The sequence below is a fragment of the Syngnathoides biaculeatus genome, chromosome 8 (assembly GCF_019802595.1).
Source record: "Syngnathoides biaculeatus isolate LvHL_M chromosome 8, ASM1980259v1, whole genome shotgun sequence".
In the NCBI taxonomy this organism is placed as follows: domain Eukaryota; kingdom Metazoa; phylum Chordata; class Actinopteri; order Syngnathiformes; family Syngnathidae; genus Syngnathoides; species Syngnathoides biaculeatus.
Genome location: NC_084647.1, coordinates 23871778 through 23891306, shown reverse-complemented (window position 1 = coordinate 23891306; position 19529 = coordinate 23871778). Strand labels below are relative to the sequence as shown.

Sequence of the window (19529 nt, the reverse complement as noted above, 5' to 3'; positions counted from 1 at the left end):
GAAGTAGTTCGCATATGGATGAATTTTTATTTTTGACATTTGTTAGCTCTCTCATTCAAAATATTACATGACTGGAGCAGGAAAAAACTAAATAAAATACCAATAAACTGCATGATACCGATCCGAATCTGCTTCAATCAGATCTCAATCTGCTGCCAAATGAGACGTTTTAGTTGAGCTCTTGTGGTGTGGCTTTGTCTACTCGATCATGTCGGCCCCCTCCCCGCCTGTGGCGTCCGAGAGGCTGAGCTCCTCCAGCATTTCTGCCAAGGAGATACGTGGTGCGCCGTCATCATCGGTATCGCTCTCCACTGGGATCTTTGAAGCGTCTGAAATGAATATTCAGAAATGCAGTGGCAATCGTGCATTCGCGACAATTGAGGCAGTACCTTCTCGAATCCGACAGGAACACCACCAGGACGGAAACATTACTGAATTAATAAATATACAATTTACAACATTTAACACTTGCAATGCAATAAACCATGTACGACGTTTATAACTATGAGTACATCCTGTTTAAACTTGTTTTTAATCTGGTTGGTACATTTTTTTACTTTTCACTTACAATAGTTGAAGTAAAATTCAGTTGTATTTAACTTAAAAGAACACTACAAGACAGTTTAAGAACTGTACATTTAATTTTTATGCACTATTCAGAACAAATATTTATTTTCCTATATTTAAGTGGAATGCTAATGTTCAAACGCAGTGGGCTACATCCCCAGTTTTTGTGAACACAAGCACTGTGTCGCTTCTATGTTGCTGAATTTTAATGTTAGTCATTATGGTCGTATTTGGAGAGCTAAGTAATTTGTTAGGTGACATCTTGTGAAATGTACAGAGAGAACCACTAACAGAGGATTCGAAAAAACAAACTAACATTGTTTTCCTAGTATGTAGCTATCAGCAGTAATTTAACTAAAACACCACTGTATACATTTCTATACAACACTGTCTGTGAATATACTTCCATTGATGATGTAGGCCGACAGACTGTACATGAGCCAAATTTAGCAGCAGTGCAAAGCCTTTGATGTCCAGCTGCTCACCTCTGAAGATGTTCACGTTCTTCCTCAGAGCCTCATCCTCCTCCAAGTCCTCCAGGAAGTCCTGGTATTGCCTGAGGACAAAAATGCTGAGTTAACAGAGGAAAGCCGATACAAAAGCCAAGAAAAGCCAAAAATTTGGGTTGCGTTAGAGAGAATTCACTTTTGGGCCTATTCTCAAAGAGCCCATATTTGTTCCTAAGTACATCATACATGTTTGAAGATGATTGCTGAAAACCTGGAATAACAAAATGTAAAACTCCGATGTGGAAATGGTGTTAAACTGATCTTCACCGAGACAGTTTTTTTTCTTTTTTTAAATCTCACAGGACACCAACAAACAATGTCACAAAATGTAGATACATTAATTGCTGTAAGTACGTACTGCCATCTATTTATGCCAAACTGGCATAAGTAGATGAAGCTACATTATTTATGATAAATATTTTTGAGCAAGTACACAAGGTAAATAAATAAATGAACAGGTCATTTAAGTAGACTTGTTGCTCCATCTTGTGATCAGCTCGGTGATCGATTAGTTTTTTTTTTTCCCCTAAACTGATCAGCACCCAAAAGCCTGGCAGTGCAAAGCCTAGTGTGGACCAAGGCTTCATGCAATTTTTCATTATTATTATTATTTTTTAAATCAGTTCATGTACGAAACTGAAAGATCTCAATTGTGTTAAATGTCTTTTTTTTAATGTTTCAAATTGTATTGTTTTAATATGGTGCTGGTGTTATTGTGATGTGTTTTAATTGGGAAGTACAAAATAACATCTTCACATTCTTATATTATGTAATTAAGATTCAAATCATTCATTTCAATCTTTTTAAAGTGTGATGAAATCAAATTTTCACCTAAAAAAAAGTAAGAATGTAAGATTCTCTCATTATTGTTGCATTTAACAAAATTAAATAAATTTGGTGATCCTGATTGATGTGAAACAGGAAAGGTTTCGTCTGATTTGACTTCAGAGAATGAGGAAAAAAATGAAATGCGTGTTTTTACAGTGTATATAAATCTATGGTCTCAACCGTATGTGTAGGGGTAATAATGATGCTCGATGCAAGCAACAATTTTTAGAGGTTGTACAATTAAAGCGACAGCTGAGCAGGACTTGGTCTTAGCGTATTTAGTGAAGACACCTGCAGCATTCGAGAGTGGAGACTACGGCTTATTTAATTTTTTTTTAGGAATATGAAGTCTCACGTTCATGTTATTCAAGCCTAATTTGATATACTTGGCTTTTTTTTACAATTCCAATTTGGCAGCGTTGTTAGCACTTCAAAGTGGTCAAATTTACAAGTAATTGATTTTAAAAAGTTTAAACGTAATGAAATAGGACTGTGGTACCGCTCATCATCTGTGTCCATGCCCTCTTTGTCTCTGGCCATCTCCTGCAGTTTCCAGTTCCTGCGTCTCACTCTGCGACTGCGGTCATAGCTCTTCTTGATTAGCACCTTAAAGTGAAGTTGATATGATATTTAAATGACTGAAAGTGCAATTAGTGCCGCAATCCTTTGGACAGTCAGTACTGTTTGTCTGTATAAGAGGGAAACGAAGTAAAAAAATGGACGCAGCATTTCAATGAGGAGTCATACGTACTACATCTGGTACATGATGAGGGTTCATCTTATTCAAGAACTCGTCGTTGACATTGGAATTGGCAAAGTCAAACCTAACCAAAACAAACCAAACCATCATCACTCTTTTTCTCAAACCAAAAGAAACCGTCGCCACTTGTCAAGACTCACCCCATCACCAAGTCTCCAATGTTGAGCAGATGGCCCAAGAATGTGCGGCAGTGGTATTGCTGGCAGGTGTCCATCTCTGATGTCTTCTGCACCCACAACTCAGCCAGGGTGTGCTGTAACACAATCAGAGTGTTATTACGTCCAATATAAAAGCCATGAACAAAAAATTATAATGAAGCAATTAAAATGCACTGCACATAAGTTTAAAAAAAAAAGGCAGAATCCATGATTAAAAAGAAACTGTTCCTAAAAAATGTATGCAAATGTATTCAATATAAATTAGATATTAATTGTTCTTGGGCTGTATTATTTTGCATCAAACTAAAAGGAAGAGTTTGTTTGTCCCACTATCCAAATACTGTAATGTAACATTCAGAGAGCAGTGTCTCAGCAAACCTCATTATTCCCTGTGCAATCACTACAAAAACACCACTTTCACATTGGCTTGAATCCCACATGCAGGTTCAAGAATAATGTAATGGTTCACTATTGATTTCGTTTCCAATACAATAGCAGTGCCCCACACACACACACACACATACACGGCCCCCATTATGAACTTGGTTGTGTAGCCACATACAAACACGCACAATCACCTTATTGGATCGCATGCCGGCTCCAGCAGCCAGTTTCTGGTCTCTGATGATGTCAATATCCATAACGATAAACTCCTCCAGTTGCCGTGGGTTACAGAGGCTGCTAAAGGGATGGCGCCAGTATGTGCTCCCATCAACCTCAGCAACTGTGAGTTTGAGAAGATGAGTTATTAAATAATATAAATAATGAAGGGTCAGGAGTGCAAAAATGACAGAGCATCGAGGGTTCCAATAATATGGGTCTATTCTCTTTGGGACATTTTAAGAAATAAATCTGTCTTGAAGTGCTGTTTTTAATGGCCTTAAACTGTAATCCTTTCATGAAGCACTTGTATAACAAATAAAAGCAATCAGTATTGGAAAGAAGGTCAATGTAGGGAATGAAATGGGGTTTAAAAAAGTAAATAAACGAAGTCTGTAGATAATTACCAGAAGAGTTCAGGCCAATTCTGGAAAAAAAAAGAAAAAAAAAACCAGCATGGCCTTTTGAGTAAGTAATGCACTCGCTTGTTTCAAAATCCTAGAGGAACCTGTCAGATTATATCAGAAAGAAAAAGGAGACGCACCACTCCTAATTGCTACTATACTTCCAGAGCTAAAGCAGCGCTCCCCATCAGTTGCCTTGCCATTACGAGGGCTTGCATAACAAATGTGTGTTTGTCTGTAATCCTCCTCCACTGCTGTACCGCACTGTGTCGTGACTGGAAACAGATTGAAAAGACCAACGTGGATGGTCGCGGAGGCCATGTGGCCGGCAGACTGACTTGACTGATAGCAAGCATCTGGTTCACAGAGCCACAATATCGACAAAAGTATTGGGGCCAACCTCTCAATTCCGAGACCCCTATTCATGGTGGGGAATTCATTCCAGACCCACTCGCAATCCAGAAACAACAAAAAACATTGTCTACAAGATGTTGGAATCAACATCGTATAAACTGAAAAAAAGTTAATGGTAACCACCTCCATATTTTCAGTCACGATACGTGTCAAAACACACACACACACATTTGTCAATAGGCCTAAAAGGCTGTCGGACTTACTCTGCAAGGTGTTTGGGTCAATGAGGTGGAGGGTACTGGTGACACGGATGCACACGCACACTTGTCCCATGTTTCCCAGGCTCTGCGCCAACCGTGGTGACAGGCAGACGACGTTGTCCTAGTAACAGGAAACAACCCAGGTTCAACCTGAGAACTGTCAAATTGTTGAACTGAAAAAGGCTATACGTTAAAAATGCTCTAAAAATATCTACCAACAATTGACAGGACCATGCAAAGGTATTGGATCAGTGAGGTCAAAGCTCATGCAATGACTTAATTTTCACCTTCTCTAGTCACAATTTCTTTGTCTTTTTACAAACCAATCCTGTTCAATTGCATGGCCATGCAGAATGGTGAATCTGTATGCCTTTTTATGGAAAAGTTTGGCACCTCTTCATGCGTGCTGCTGCAACTCGTATCACCCTTATTAAGTTGTGTATTTAAGACTTGTTTTTCATGCCACTTGTTGCCAGTTCGTTGTGTTTATGCATGTCTTCACAAGCGTCAGCTCGATAAACTGCCTCGTCCCACATCGTAGTGTTACTGAGCCATTTCAAGTCAAGTTACGTTTTCATGTTGGTTTTTTTACACGGTTTCATGTTTTTTGGACCAAGCCTTTTGCCTCATGATTGTTATACCGTCGCACTGTTGGACTGCCTTCCCGTGTATGACCCCTACCTTACAATAAAGCGTAAAATCCACACTTTCATCTCTGCTTCCTGCATCTAGGTTCAACCTCTGTCTTGTTTGTGACAAAATCAAGTTGATTTATCATCTCTACAAATATTCCAGTGTTTCACAATGAGAGACCCCATCATGAATTTTGATCTCGTTATGCACAAAAGAGCAACTGCACAGAAAATGGGGGCACCAAGTGCTGGAGATAGAGTAAAAATATTTTGTTGAGAAAAAAAAAATACCTACCAATCTTAGTTCTGAAATGTAGGACATTGGAACCACAACATTTTTGGGGGGGGCCTTACTCAATTGTTGTATGTTCTCATTTCTACAGTGACTTTATGCAACCCATTGGTTAATCATAAATGGGTCAGTCATTCCTTACACCTACTGTTGCTGATTATTCTCCGAGTTATCTTTCATGATCAATTCCTGTCTAACATTCCATACTACAAAATGTCTAACGCATGTCTGATTACTGCTGATATCGGATGCGACCGATATCGGTATCAGCCAAAATTCAAGACGGCAATATTGGTATTGGATCAGAAGTGAAAAAAATCGGATTGAGCCATCTGTATTTGTAACAGACCAAATACCAATTCCAATCATACCTTTATTTATCCCCAGGTACAGGTATACATGTACACAATTTCCTTCTTCCCTCATCTCCCTTTATCAGGGGTAGGAGGAAATGCAGGTTAAACGAGAAAATACAGTAATTGCCATTGTGAATTGCTCTAAAAATGTTAAATCATTGCATGAATGGTACTGATCAGATTCTTTGTCACTAAAAACTTGATGTCAGAAAGTTCTATGCTAGTGCGAGTGCGCATTTACCTTACAAACAGGTACTATCTCCATAGAGTAGGTACTCTTGTAGTTGTAAGTGTTTGAGTGGATGTCGTGAGAGATGAGGCGCTGTGACATCTTTGACCTTCAAAGTTGTGGAGAGATATAATGATTTACAACTAGAATCCTCATTGCACAGCACACAATGAAAATGGCGTACTGTCCCACATTGGTGCAAAAGACATTTACTAAAAAAAAAAGAAACATCGTAAAATAAGGATAAAAAAAATACAAATAAACCTAATATAGAGTAAATCAAGCCCAGTCTCAAAAGCTTCAAATGATAACTGACAGAGGGGAAAAAATGGTTAATCATCACAATATTTTTCCACACACGCACAGTCACTGCATGGTACTTACTCAGATTGCTCTGGTTCTACTCGAAATTAAGTCTTCTTAATGGACTTAACAAAAGCAGGTACTACGTATTGTGGGTACCTTGTCAGGCAGGCTCCCAGGGGCACAGACCCAATACCGTACGTGGTGTAAAATGCACCTGGCTGCTCTTTGATTGCGCAGATTTGACAAATCACAGCTTGAGTAAATTGAGCAATTAACTAACCGATAGAATGTAGCTATGCACAAGAAAGTTGCTTCAAGCACTGGTTAGACTTTTAGGTGTTATTTCTTAAGAACCCAATTAATTTGACTGGATGAGAGACCCAAAATGTACACTGCATTCCTCATCTTCTTTGTAATATCGTCTTAAGTTAAACCACAAACATATTGCTTTTTAGAGACAGCCAAAAATGTTCCTCGGGTAAAATCATTAAGCTTGATTGATATTTATTTATTTATTTTTCTATACCATAGAAAACTAAATAATAGTCTACACAGCCACAAAGTGTATAAAACCTCCTGTGAAGTGAAATGCTTACTCACCACCACACCTTTATTTGCTTATGTTGCTCACCTGCAGGGCACAGTGCATTGGAGGAAGTCGACCATCTTCTGAGCATGCTGCTTGGAGCCGTAGTAGAAATCGATGCCCTCTAGGACAGAAATAAGGAAAAACGTCAAACTCTGCACCAGCCAAAGCATTGATGTGGCGCCAATGTGCAATAAAATAAAGACATACTCCAAAATGTGTGAGAAAATATGGCTGCCACATGACAACAAACCGTTTGCAGGGTCAAGATATTGTAAGCTAAACTGTGCTTATAATGTGAATATTGTGTGCTACAGCTCATAAAAATGCACTTTTCAAAAGATGAAGAAAATGTATAAAACGCACCATGAATTTCTTTGATGTTGAGGGCATTCTGGTGGAGCTTGTGTTTGAGGATTAGCTGCTCCAGATAGTAGAATGTCTTTTTGTGGGAAGTCTGGTTTAAATAAATAAAAAAATAAACAAACAAACAAATAAATAAATAACAAAATATCTTTTTAATAAGAACAATGGAGACTAAATAGAATAGGCCTACATAAAGATTTTTTAGATGTTGAAAAAGCAATTTATTACATTGTATTCTAGTGTAAATGTAAAACAACAATTATTGTATTTTCTGGACAACAAGCCACAACTTTTTTTCAGGCGCTGTGAACCCCGCGGCATACTTAACGATGTGGCTAAACTATGGTTGTTGTTTTGTTTTGTTTTTTGTCGCTAGCAGCTAAGGGCTTAAAAGTCCAGCAAAAACTTGTTTGAACGAAATGTTTAAAACATGGACGTTCCCTATAATGCACTTGAGTTTGGGCAGGCTCAGATACCTCCAATGTGTTGAAGACTTTACTTTCAGTGCAGATAGAAAAAGAACCTATTTTAATTGTACGTAGAAGAAGAATCTACCTCAATTACAAAAAAAAAAAAAAAAAAATCGAAAAAGACGATGGAGCATTAAAATACACACTTACAAAAATGCGATCATTGTGGTTGCAGGCTCAAGCGCTGCCTACTTTGGTTTTCTGGTGATGATTACAACTTCTTCTTAGTTGCAGGATCTTCCATGGCAGAAGTTGCCCATTGGTGTATGAATGTGTGCGTGAATGTGAGCCGCTGGAAATTATTTTGGGGACCATGGTCATATAAATGAAAGACTGTATAAGTATTTACCCTTTATGACTTTCGTCTCACACATTTAAAAACTTTGTCCAACAAAATGATAACTCTTATCATTCTGACTTTGTTCAAAGGATTGCATAATTCATATACACTGGACTTTAGCATTAGCAAGTGTCAGCAACTGAGTCTCAGTCATTTACCTTCTGCCTCACTTGGACCACAGCCTTCCAAAAGTCTTTCGCCTCCACACGATGGCAGTCATCACACATTTGAGGCTGGATGACAAACTCCACCACAAAGACTTGCTGTAAAATGGCACCGTTCATCACCTGGGGATGCCAAAGTGATAGCAACAGGTTACACTATATGCCCCGACAGCATGTTGTACAGTAGTTATCACATTGAGCACTTAAAATATGCTTTTCAGTGCTCATCACATCAGTAAGGATAAAACAGTGGAACCTCGGAATTTTAATGTCTCGATGGTTGAACAAATCAGTTTTTAACCAAAAAAAACCTGCGAAATAAATGCCTCGGTCTTTGACCCGATTGCAAGTCCAAACACTGAGCAAAGCTAAACCATTGTTGTCAATTAAGACAACTATTTCGACTATCCTAAAGAATACAAATGTAATAAAAGGCAGCTCGTGTTGCCAAAAGTGACTTAACATTGGCATACATATACGCTTGCAATATTAAAGGTTTGTGTAAAATAATGTAATAATAGCAATCAAATCTATTTAAACAGATTATATTTATTTGGTCTTATTGGATTTTTCCTTAGAATATTTTTTTAAATTAAAACTCCCCTCAATAGTTCAGATTTATATTCATAACTTTCATAAAACAAGTATTTTTTTTCTCTGTAACGTTTTAGACATTCTTCCACCCAAAAATTTGATTTTTTTACTTTACTTTGCATAAAAATCACTTGATACATTAAAAATTATGACTTGCGACTTTTTTCTTGTATGCTCACCCACTGCACCCTTTCATAATACCTTCCTTCATAATTTAGAGAATGCGTTTTGCTCACAAACCAAAGATTTTCCGAAGGAACACATTGCTTGATTTCTCATTTAAAGTCAATCATCTTGGGCTCATGGGATGTCAGATGCTTACATGATTTAGAGACCGATGACAGGGTCTTAATGTTTAAAGTGTTTCTTTTATGTATTCTTCTTCTTTTCCATTATCGCTTGTAATTTATCAAAACAAATTTGGTTAACCAATAGCACTGGGGAACAATTTAAACTGACAGCGTATTTAGGTATTTTTTAGCATCGTAAATTGGATATTCAACATGATCTTCAGATGATGTGTTGATGATAATTGACCATCAAAGCTGATTCTGATGTTGGTGGCAACCATATTTAACTAGCCACTAGTGCTGGCAAAATATTTTAATCAATGATAGTATATTTGTGTATTTTTAGCATCTTAAATTGGCTATCAAACAAGATTTTGAGAGTATTTTGTGGTGATATTGGTAACAACAATATTGAACTACTGTATATAACAGCAATATAAGGTCGAAAACCAACTTGAATGATGTGAGAATAGTCATCAGCCAAAATTCCCCCATTCGGTGGGAACAGACGGACAGACAGGTGGATCTGTAATTTGTGTTTGTATCATTGCTGAATTTTACTGTCTGTCCAGTAAATAAAGGAGGCAGGTATGGCCGACACACATCACCTTATTGCAAATTTACATTATTGCAGGACTGAAAAGACCCGAAGATGGCGACCTCAACAATCAAGTACTGTATATGGAAAGTTTTTAAGTTATTTTCCTTTAGAAAGAAATACTTGGCTAGATTTAAGTAAACATCCATCCATTTTTTTTAAAGCCAATAATCCTCACAAGCGTCGCGGGAGTCCTGGAGCCGCTCCCAACCACCTTCAAGAAAGAGGTGAGGTACACCCTTAGTTGGTTGCCAGCCAATTGCAGGGCACATATAAACAAGCATTCACACCCGCAATTAAACCCAAGAGCAATTTAGTCTCCAATGAATTCATGTTTTTAGGATGTGGGACGAAACTGATGTGCCCATATTAAACCCACAGTGGCATGGGGAGAACATGCAAATTCCACAAAGGAGGGGCTTGGAATTTGAACCACAGTCCTCAGAACAGTGAGGCAGACGCTTTAATCAGTCGTGCACCATGCCGCCCTTAAGTAAACAGAAACTGATAAAGAAGGTCATTTAAAATATGACAAAATGTTTTGACACCTTAGATTTGCTTTCCCTTTCAGCCAGCTTAAATAAAATAAGAGAAGATAGTAAAAATCACAATCATTACTTCTTTCTGTATGGTGAGTTTCATCTTAATCCTTTTGGAGTGAGGCTCTGTCCACAAGAAGCCAGCATCAATAAGACGCACCTAGAAGAGAGGTGCAGTCAATGCGTGCAATAAGAGCTTAATTTACTTATTTGTGCATCTTAAAGGTCAGAGGACAAATATTTTTTTCTTTATAACTCTAGAACCCCTTTACAAACCACATCAGATGTATACCAGTTAAAATTGCTAACTATGATAGACCTGCTTTTTGCATCACCAGCCTTCCAGTCTTCGTTTCTTGCCGGCACTGTGACGTCACTTGAACAAGCCGAACATCCTGTTCATTCAGTGTTGTCTGCTACTGTTCCCGTCCATGTATGTTTATTGTTGCATGATTTGACTATGTCACAATGGTGTACTGTGTAGCATTTGGTTGTACAAATGGTTCAGACGACGGCATGTTTTTCAACCCATGACTATAAAAAGACATTCTTTTGACATACCATCACATCAAGACAGTGGCCACTCAATATTTCTGTTGTACAGCCGCTACATAGCTGCTCATCGTCTGTGTACGATCGGCCCAAACGTACACTTTGACTATGCCAAGTTCAGTTGAGGGCTCCCATATGACGAAATACTGCTTCTCCACATCTTTCAACATGTTGCTTCCCATTGCGTATAGTGTGTCGCATGCTGTGGTTGGCAATTGCAACGCCACTTTTGGTAGCGTTTGCGGTAGATAGAGTAATCACCACCATGGTGTCTTGAGCTCGGGGAACGTTCGGGGAGGACTCAATATGCATTAAAAAAAAAAACCTCATTTCTAGCCAAACTATGGTTGAAAACTTGGAAGTTACGAGCATGTGTTACGTGACCTATAAACAATGCAAATATGAATTTTAACTGACCCATAACATCTTTGTCATCTGACCTTTAAGAATGTCATTGTAAATGTTACTAAGCTTAAAGTGTACTTTTGTCATAGAGCCTTTAAGTTTTTTCAGACAAAGGGCGAGCAACTCCCTGGACTCCAGAGCACACTGTACCCATGTGGCAGGAGGCTGCAAGTACCTGCAAAGGGGTGGATTCAACACAAAAGTGTCGAGGGTTCATTATTTACGGTATCGGTTTAGGGTTAAAAAGAATAAAAGTCTCAGGACAAACCTTTCACACTGCTTACAGAAATGCACTGTAACTTGTTTAGGAATTCCTTCAGAGATGTCCACCTGAGTGCGCAGACAAGCCACGCACATGTTGGCTGGGTTCGGAGGAATTGGGACACCACAAGTGCAGCACAGACTGGGGGAAATCAAATATAATGAACAACATTACTGAAAAAAGCGTTAAACAACATCTATAATGGCTTTCGAGTTCTTGATGAATGCTACGGAGACAAATTACTTGGGACGGATGCAAGACATATAAACAATATATTACATTTAAAACAAATCCACAATACCTGGCATCAACAAAGGCTAGAAGATTATGCATGAATTTATTCATTAATTTGATTTGAACTGAATGCAATTTGGTCGCTATACTAAGAGGCATTTCCCACCCATCGGGCAACTGTTAAAAAAAGGAATTAGCGACTTTCATTTCAAACTAAGAAAGAGTTTTTTTCTATTTCCAAGATATCTGCTTCAGCTTTGTGAAATTTTGTTCCAAAAACACCCTTTGATTGCATAAAAGGTAACTAAGAATTGAAATAAAAACTGCATAGGCTATCAGATTAGGTATTTTACTTTCTTCGTACAAAAATTTCATGATTTGGTGCATTAGCAGTTTTTTCGACCTTCAATACAAAACTTGTCCATGGTGTAAATTTCAAGAAATGGGTCCCACATTTCTTTTAGTCTGCTTTCATTCATCACATTTAAAAAGTTCATGTTTTATCATTTGAAAAGCTAAGTAAAAAAAAATAATGTTTATTTGATATTATATTTGTTTACATTTCATTTGGACAATGATGGGAGATGTGTTTCATTAGTAGAGCCACACTTCATAAGCTATTTTATTTTTTTATTTTTTTTAGATGTTCCATTGGCTCTTGTGGAAAACAGGAGACCTGAGTTACCTCTAAAGTCCCAATTTTAATGTTTTAATAAGTTTGTTAGTTCTTAAGCTATCACAATGATCTTGGTGACCATTTCAGCATCAAATCAAATTTGAAATTTTTGCTAACGTATCTGCAAGTGTTATACACTTAGCAGTCATATAACGATTTTTATGCAGAATTATGTACAGGACCAATCAAGATCCAAGTCCGAAACTCAAATTTAACAAAACAATAAGAAGGTGAGTACTTACATATTTCCCTGAGTGCTTGTGGTGGTAGACTGCATGTACTCCATTATTGACAACCTGACACTCGTGAGCAACCCTGCGAAAATATGACGCTGTTGTTCGTTCGGCTTGTTTCGGTAAAGTCAGTAGTCAGTAGCATGCTTTATTTCGGCACAGTACTTACACCGGATGCTCTAACAAATATAGCTGCACTATCATAAATGACTAAGGAATATTTGAAAGATTTTTATCACCGACAAAGTTCTTAGACCAAAAACTGGCTCTTGGTTGACAAGTGTTATACACTTAGCATTACTAACCTCAAAACCTCTGTGGCTAGCTCTGTTTGGAAACCTGGAGAGACAGTGGAGACACGATGAGATTTCAAAAGTCAAAATTACTCTAAGAGCGACGATAGTTACTGATGTTAGTAAAACGTGAATTTCCTTTCACACATCCAACTCCACGTTTCTTCCATCGAGCCCGGTTGCGAAAGGCAGCATGACGTCACGCAAGGCTTGAAGATGAGGACCGGAGGTTACTTTACGTGCGCCTGAGCAAAAGGACACAAACTTTTCTTGATTTAAATAAACAGAGGAACGGTAGGCACGATTTTACAGATGCCAAATAAATTAGTTATCTTAAAATGTCCATGATGAGATCAAAATGATTTTTTAGTGGGGAAAGCGTTGTCTTTCAAACTCACGACGATCTCCTGCTTCACTGTGTCAGGAAGGACGCGTTCATAACTATCGGAAATATCCGAACACTAGTGATGGCCTCGACAGTGCTTTTGAGTGTACTGAATCATTAGAATCAGTCCATTACAAAGATTCGTTCATTTAAGAAATCATTCAAGTGCTTCCTCATTCACACATTAATCGATTTTCCGAGCCGCTTATCCTCACAAGAGTCGCTGGAGCCTATCCCAGCTAACTACGGGCGAAAGGCAGACGAAACGAGAATCTGTTCTTGAATGAATTGGATGGATTTCTTGACTGTTTTGGATATTAAGACCACTAGATGTCGCCATTCCACCTGGTGACGTCACATTCGTTGAAATCAAAACCAGCAGTGGCGGTGCCCTGTCTCGCCGGGTGCGGTGGCGCGCGCCTGTAATCCAAGTCACTGGGAGGCCGAGGCTGGCGGATCGTTTGAGCCGAGGAGTTCTGGGTTGCAGCGGCCTATGTCGAGCGGGTGTCCGCGCTAAGTTCGGCATCGATATGGTGCTCCCGGGGGAGCTCGGGATCAGCAGGTCGCCTAAAGAGGGGTGCACCGGCCCAGGTCGGAAACGGAGCAGGTCAAATCCCCCGTGCCGCTCAGTAGTGGGATCGCGCCTGTGAATAGACGTTGCAGTACAGCCTCAGTAATACAGCGGGACCCAGTCCTTTTTTAGACTCCACGCTGACACCCAGAATTATATTTATATTCCTCAAACGCTTTTTTTTTTTTAACATTTCTTGTCTGTTTTTGTTTCCCCTACACCTACACTGCCTCATCCTACATTCAACAAGTCTGAAAGCATGAAAAAATTTGGGTAGACAAGTAAGAGGGAAAAGTTGGGACATCAACAAACTGTTAAATTTCTGCACAGATCATTAGCCATGTTCTCATCATTTCCAGTTAATAAACAGACATTCCCACCCCCCAATAAAAATGTGGCTATGGGACAAATAATTGTAACTATACATCGATTGGGTGGCGGTACGGTGGATCAGCTGGCAAAGCATTGGGCTCACAGTTCTGGGTTCAATCCCGGACCCGCCTGTGTGGAGTTCGCATGTTCACGGCGTGCCAGCGTGGGTTTCCTCCCACATCCCAAAACCATGCAACAATTGGAGATTCCAAATTGCCCCTAGGCTGTGATTGTGAGTGCAGCTGTTTGTCTCTATGTGCCCTGCGATTTTGTTGCAACCAGTTCAGGGTGTACCCCGCCTCCTGCCTTTTGACAGCTGGGATAGGCTCCAGCACTCTCCGTGACCCTCGTGAGGATACCCGGCAAAAGAAAATGGATGGATGGGGATACTAAAAAAGCAGCCTTGCCATCAACAATTAGAATAAAAACTGATATATACAAATATTAAATGCATATCTTGCACTGTAAAAGTAAAATGCTATTTTCATATCTTAACAGAACCATATATATTTCCCATGTCAGCATTTAGGAGGGTGGGAGTTTATTAGTCACATTGGGATTGTGTGTAACGCAATGTGACTTTACTTTGCACACACAAACACACAACAGCTCAATTCTGGGCCTACACACTTGATCAATTGTTTGTCTGCGTTCACAGGTGGAGCGAAGAGAAAAGTTTCCTGGGAATTCCAGAGTCTGCAAGTTTTCCATTTGGTGCATGTTGAGGCGTTTCATCCCTGAGGGGAGGTCGGTTTTCTTTGGACGCTATCAAAGATCCGTAACATTTTCGACAAACTGCTTGATATTTGTCCGCTCCGCCAATCACTTCCACCTATGTACAAGAGGAAATGCGATGCTTAATACAAAATAAACATGTTTTTAAAGGGCCACTGTCATGAAATGCATGTTTTTTAATGTTATTAATGAAAAAAAAGGGCAGCCGACATGGACCCATGCGTTTTTTTCCCCCCACCACAAAACATGATTTTAACGTATACAGCTTTTTGTAACTCATGCCATGAAAATCTTCTCGAGGGATTTGTTTTCGAAAACAAGCAGGAAGTGACGTACATGGCAGGACCACCCTCTAGTGGACTCGTTTGTTTCTATTAGTTTCACCTCCGGGAAGGTAGCTCGTTGTTCCTTCGTGTTAGCCAAAATGCCGGCTTATTGCATTGGTGGACATTGCTTGAACACTCGGGAGGATGGATTTACCCTTCATAAGTTTGCAAGTGACCCGGTTCGTCGTGAAAAATGGATTGCACGGGTGCAGAGGACGAGAGCTTCGTGGGTTCCAAATAACAGGTAGGTGTGTATACAGCTACTAAAAACAATAATAGTTTGGTGCGGACCACGCAATCCGTCTCTCATAATGTAACAAAAGATCCAGGTACGTATGACAGGGGTGCTAAATGTGTCAATGTGCACGTTGGAAGGCTTGTGCGTTGGGCTCGCCCGCGAAGGATGCCGTGACGGCTCGCCAGCGAAGGCTGGTGCATCGTGCCTCGTGGACGAGCACGGCTTCGGCCAGGCTGGCTCATACATACTCTCTGGGAGTCTGTCGCCGCCACAGCAGTATGTATGAGCCAGCCTGTCCAAAGCCGTGCTCGTCCGCAAGGCACGACGCGGCAGCCTTCACCAGCTTCGGCGCCGCGTCCGCCGGTCACGGCTTCGGCGCCGCGTCCGTCGGTCACGGCTTCGGCTGGGGTGGCTCATCTTCGGCGCCGAGGTGGCTTACCACGGTGCCAAGCCGGGCCGCATTACAGTGTTGTGATTGCTCACGGCTGAGTACACTACATACTGTCGGGGAGTCTGTTGTTAGTTAGAAGTGATCCGCATATAATCTAAATATGGCTCAAAATGATAGGATAATATTGCCCCGGACATTTGACATGATTGTGAGACGTTCTCTTCTTTGAAAAGAGCTTCCGTGTCTGAAGGGGCGTGTTCGTGTCCCACAGTAGGGGCCACAGCGTATTTTCAATGGGGAATGTCCGGGGTGACGTCACGCACAGTAAATGCAGCCAATACGGCGACCACTTGGATGTCGAATGAGACTTCCGCAACTTTGCGCGTGATGACGCGCTCTCCCCTCACATTTATTTTTTCGTATAGACATTGAAGTGAATGATGTTACATGTATTTTTCATTACAATATCGATTTTAGAATATTTATAGGGATGACACTTGACCTTTAATATGTATGCTCACCTCCTTCTCCGCTCCAATCCTTTTTGTATAGGCCGCTTCTTTATAACACTGCATGCAGACGGCGTGAAGCTTCACCACGCTTTCGGCAAGAGGGACAAGACCCAGGATGTTTCCGAAGGGCTACAAAAAAAAACACAAGAGATGTCTCTGTGAGGATAATCACAGCATTCATAAATCTTTTCCTCCCTCTTGACAGCTTAATACATCAAAGCACTATCTTGTTCTGTCACTACACGATGATGTGCATTTGTCTGGGAATAAAAAGTCACCTTTCTCTGGAAGGTCCCATCCAAGGCAGCGACAATAACAGTCTTGCCGAGATTGGCCATCTCCTCACAAAACTCCACTGTGTCTGGAAACTATACCGATACAAAGAGGTACAAGAAATTATGAGTAGACAGCCATAACCAGTCCATATAAAGATGGTGTAAAGTTGTCCTCATTCAGAGTATATTACACTCACTCTACGCTGCACCCTTACGCCCCAAAACATACAACATTCTACGCTGCAATGAGATTATTCTTTAAAAGCTATTGGATATCCTTTATTATTACTCCTTATTAGCCCAAGAAAAAAAAATACAAGTACACTTACAAACTGCCCTTCATCAATTCCAATGACACAGGCTTCCAGTGCCAGTGACCGCACATCTCGTAGGCAGTTCGCAGGTATCGCTTCCATAGTGCTCCTAAGCGACAAACAGCAAGGTCAAGTTAATTCTTTGTGATGCAAACCCACTCAAACATCCATCCATCATTTATCCAAGCCACTCATCCTCACGAGAAAGCTGGCACCTATCCCAGCTAGCTTCGGGTGAAAGACGGACGACACCCTGAAGTGGTCGCCAGTCAGTCGCAGCGCAGATACCGACACCATCACTGAGGGTGAATCAATCACACTCTGCCCACACCAAAGTCAGGCGTGTGTACCACTACACCATCAGTGACTTCTCAAACATCCATCCATCGATTTTCTTTGCCGCTTATCCTCACGAAGGTCACGGCACATCAAGACAAACAGCCGCACTCACAATCACACCTAGGGGCAAATAAGAATGTCCAATTAATGTTGCATGTTTTTGGGATGTGGGAGGAAACCGGAGTGCCCGGGGAAAACCCACGCAGGTGGGGACGGGATTGAACCCGGGTCCTCAGAACTCTGCTGAGCCAGCTGAGCCACCATGGTGCCCTCTCCTCAGACATCCAGCCATCCATTATCTTTGCCGCTTATCCTCACGAGGGTTACAGGGAGACTGTTTTGCAGGACAAAACACATTTATAATAGCAGGTCACTTACCTGTCATGTGTGGCCATGCCTATGTCAGAGTAGCGTGTATCTTTGGCGTACTTGATCACCAAACAGGAGTACTGGGCGATCTGGAAACGACGCACCCTTCGCATCAATTCAGTGCTGCAGAAATAACATATCAGTCGGGTAATTACCGGTAATGGAAGTTGCACAGACAAAACTGCATTGTCATTCACTGTGCATGTCCACATGGATAGTACAATGATTCTAAAAGTACGGTGAGTGAAATCGTCATCAATTTAAAAATACTAACATTTAAAACATGCAATACAATAAAAGATTTCCAAGGGATGCTTCCGGCTATGCGTACAGTATGTTTGAACTTTTATTTTAATTTTGTACAGTGTTTTTTTTTTTTTTTTTACATTTTACCATTCAAGTTCAGAATAATTACAGTGCAGTTGTATTTAACTTTATGGTATAATATACATTTTCATTACACCTTTAAGAAACTGATTTTAAGCGTATTTAAGCTTTTTTTTTTAATCATTCAAGTACCGTTGATGTTCAAACGGTGCATATACAGTACAATGAGTATTTAAAAAATAAAAACCTCGACTTGATTTTCACGGAACACTTGATCTTACAACATTACTATAGCTTATTTTGGTCATTATGGTAGCAATGGGAGAGCTATTTACATTTTCGTGGTGGTGCAAACTAAGTTTGAGAACCACTACCACGGTCTATTTGAGTAAAAGTGGGAAAGCAGTTGAGTGACGTGACTGATGGGTGAATTGGCGGGACAGATTCAAAAGGAGGCATCGCAGTTGCCTAATATCATTTGAAAAACATTCGCCATGCGAGCTTCTAACTCATAGAACGTCAAAAGAAGCCCTATATGAAATTACCTTTTGCCTGAGAACATCGGTCCAAATATAACCTGTGAGAAACATTGGCGGCGAACAAGTTAGCGACAGCGACAAACCTTCAGAATACAACTTCACAACGTGAAACTTTATTGTTGCCAGAAACATGAAAACGGGATTACATTAACAAAATGCATCTCGTTTTGATGACAAATAAAACAAACCTGGATTTGTCCCTGGGCCTTCCTGGGGGAATTGGGAAAAAAATTGGGGAAATCCATGCAGTCCATTTGATCAAAGAACCCAAAAAGAACCGAGTTCTTAAAAACAAAAAACATACATTAACTGCTCAGAGCGCGCGACTTTCGAGCTGTATCCGCTGGTTCTAAATCGGGAAAGAATTCAACCAACTGGCTGTGGCGCTAAATGACCACGTGACCACTTCTAGCCAACCCTCTCCTGAGCGGAACACATACGAAGTTCGACGAACGAATCACTCTTCAGTTCTTTATTAGACTGTTTCACTCAAGTCCCTCCCCGCTTGCACCCCGCTGACTGACTTTGGCTGCTCATTGGTCATTTGCCGAAGTGAGTGACGACGCTGGCAAATCGCAAATGACACAGCGATACGTCGGCTAAATCCCGCCCGGCTTCTCATTGGTCAATCGCCGAAGATTCATAAGTGAGTGACAGAAAGCTTCAGCGGTTCCGCTTCCGATCCAAACCGGCTCGCTCGTCGAACAGTGGCGGGTGTAACCCAAGCTAAAAAAAACCCCCGAATAATTTCATGAGTTGATTCGGTTTTGTTCCTTCACTCAAAGATTCGTGTTTCTGAACAAGACGTTAGGGAACGAACACATGGTACTTGTAGCGAACTTCTGGGTTTTTGAAAGTAAAAACTGTACTGTAGTTGGTAAGACCTACAGATTTCTATAATACAGTATAGTATCATGAAATGCCTGTATTTTTTTTAAATTGTAATAGTGTATTTTAAGTGGAGTGCACACGGATTATT

General features: G+C 40.4%; 2 protein-coding genes across 4 annotated transcripts; both read right to left on the bottom strand.

The window, feature by feature from the left end:
* Positions 1-4: 4 nt before the first annotated feature.
* On the bottom strand, positions 5-13507 carry nmd3 (NMD3 ribosome export adaptor). Of its 3 annotated transcripts, XM_061827626.1 has the most exons (18): positions 13256-13507; positions 12998-13102; positions 12870-12905; positions 12574-12646; positions 11428-11562; positions 11238-11334; positions 10282-10362; positions 8176-8304; positions 7208-7298; positions 6887-6965; positions 5962-6058; positions 4444-4561; positions 3401-3546; positions 2805-2917; positions 2656-2728; positions 2404-2510; positions 1053-1123; positions 5-329 (listed from the first exon to the last, which is right to left on the bottom strand). In XM_061827626.1, the coding sequence occupies exons 4-18, from the start codon at positions 12615-12617 to the stop codon at positions 199-201; spliced, it is 1512 nt and encodes a 503-aa protein (XP_061683610.1). In that variant the 5' UTR covers positions 12618-12646; positions 12870-12905; positions 12998-13102; positions 13256-13507; the 3' UTR covers positions 5-198. The 3 variants fall into 3 exon arrangements, with proteins under 3 accessions (XP_061683610.1, XP_061683608.1, XP_061683609.1); XM_061827624.1 differs by having other exon boundaries at positions 12870-13102; XM_061827625.1 differs by lacking the exon at positions 13256-13507 and having other exon boundaries at positions 12870-13147.
* Positions 13508-14701: 1194 nt separating this feature from the next.
* On the bottom strand, positions 14702-18980 carry LOC133504739 (thymidine kinase, cytosolic-like). Its single transcript, XM_061827291.1, has 7 exons — positions 18739-18980; positions 18557-18588; positions 17694-17807; positions 16992-17085; positions 16666-16755; positions 16397-16516; positions 14702-15017 (listed from the first exon to the last, which is right to left on the bottom strand). Exons 1-7 carry the CDS (start codon positions 18850-18852, stop codon positions 14838-14840), a joined length of 744 nt encoding a protein of 247 aa, XP_061683275.1. The 5' UTR covers positions 18853-18980; the 3' UTR covers positions 14702-14837.
* Positions 18981-19529: the final 549 nt, after the last annotated feature.

Bases quoted from the DNA above. Each gene is read 5' to 3' on its own strand.
- nmd3 (XM_061827624.1), bottom strand. From the start codon at position 12,617: ATGGAGTACATGCAGTCTACCACCACAAGCACTCAGGGAAATAT. The intron at 6,966-7,207 runs GTGCGTTTTATA...TTTCTGTCCTAG, and splicing joins CAACATCAAAGAAATTCATG to AGGGCATCGATTTCTACTAC. The intron at 2,729-2,804 runs GTGAGTCTTGAC...TGTTTTGGTTAG, and splicing joins ATTGGAGACTTGGTGATGGG to GTTTGACTTTGCCAATTCCA.
- LOC133504739 (XM_061827291.1), bottom strand. From the start codon at position 18,852: ATGTTTTTTGTTTTTAAGAACTCGGTTCTTTTTGGGTTCTTTGATCAA. The intron at 17,808-18,556 runs GTAATTTCATAT...TTATTTCTGCAG, and splicing joins CCGATGTTCTCAGGCAAAAG to CACTGAATTGATGCGAAGGG. The intron at 15,018-16,396 runs GTGAGCATACAT...TCTTGTACATAG, and splicing joins GGATTGGAGCGGAGAAGGAG to GTGGAAGTGATTGGCGGAGC.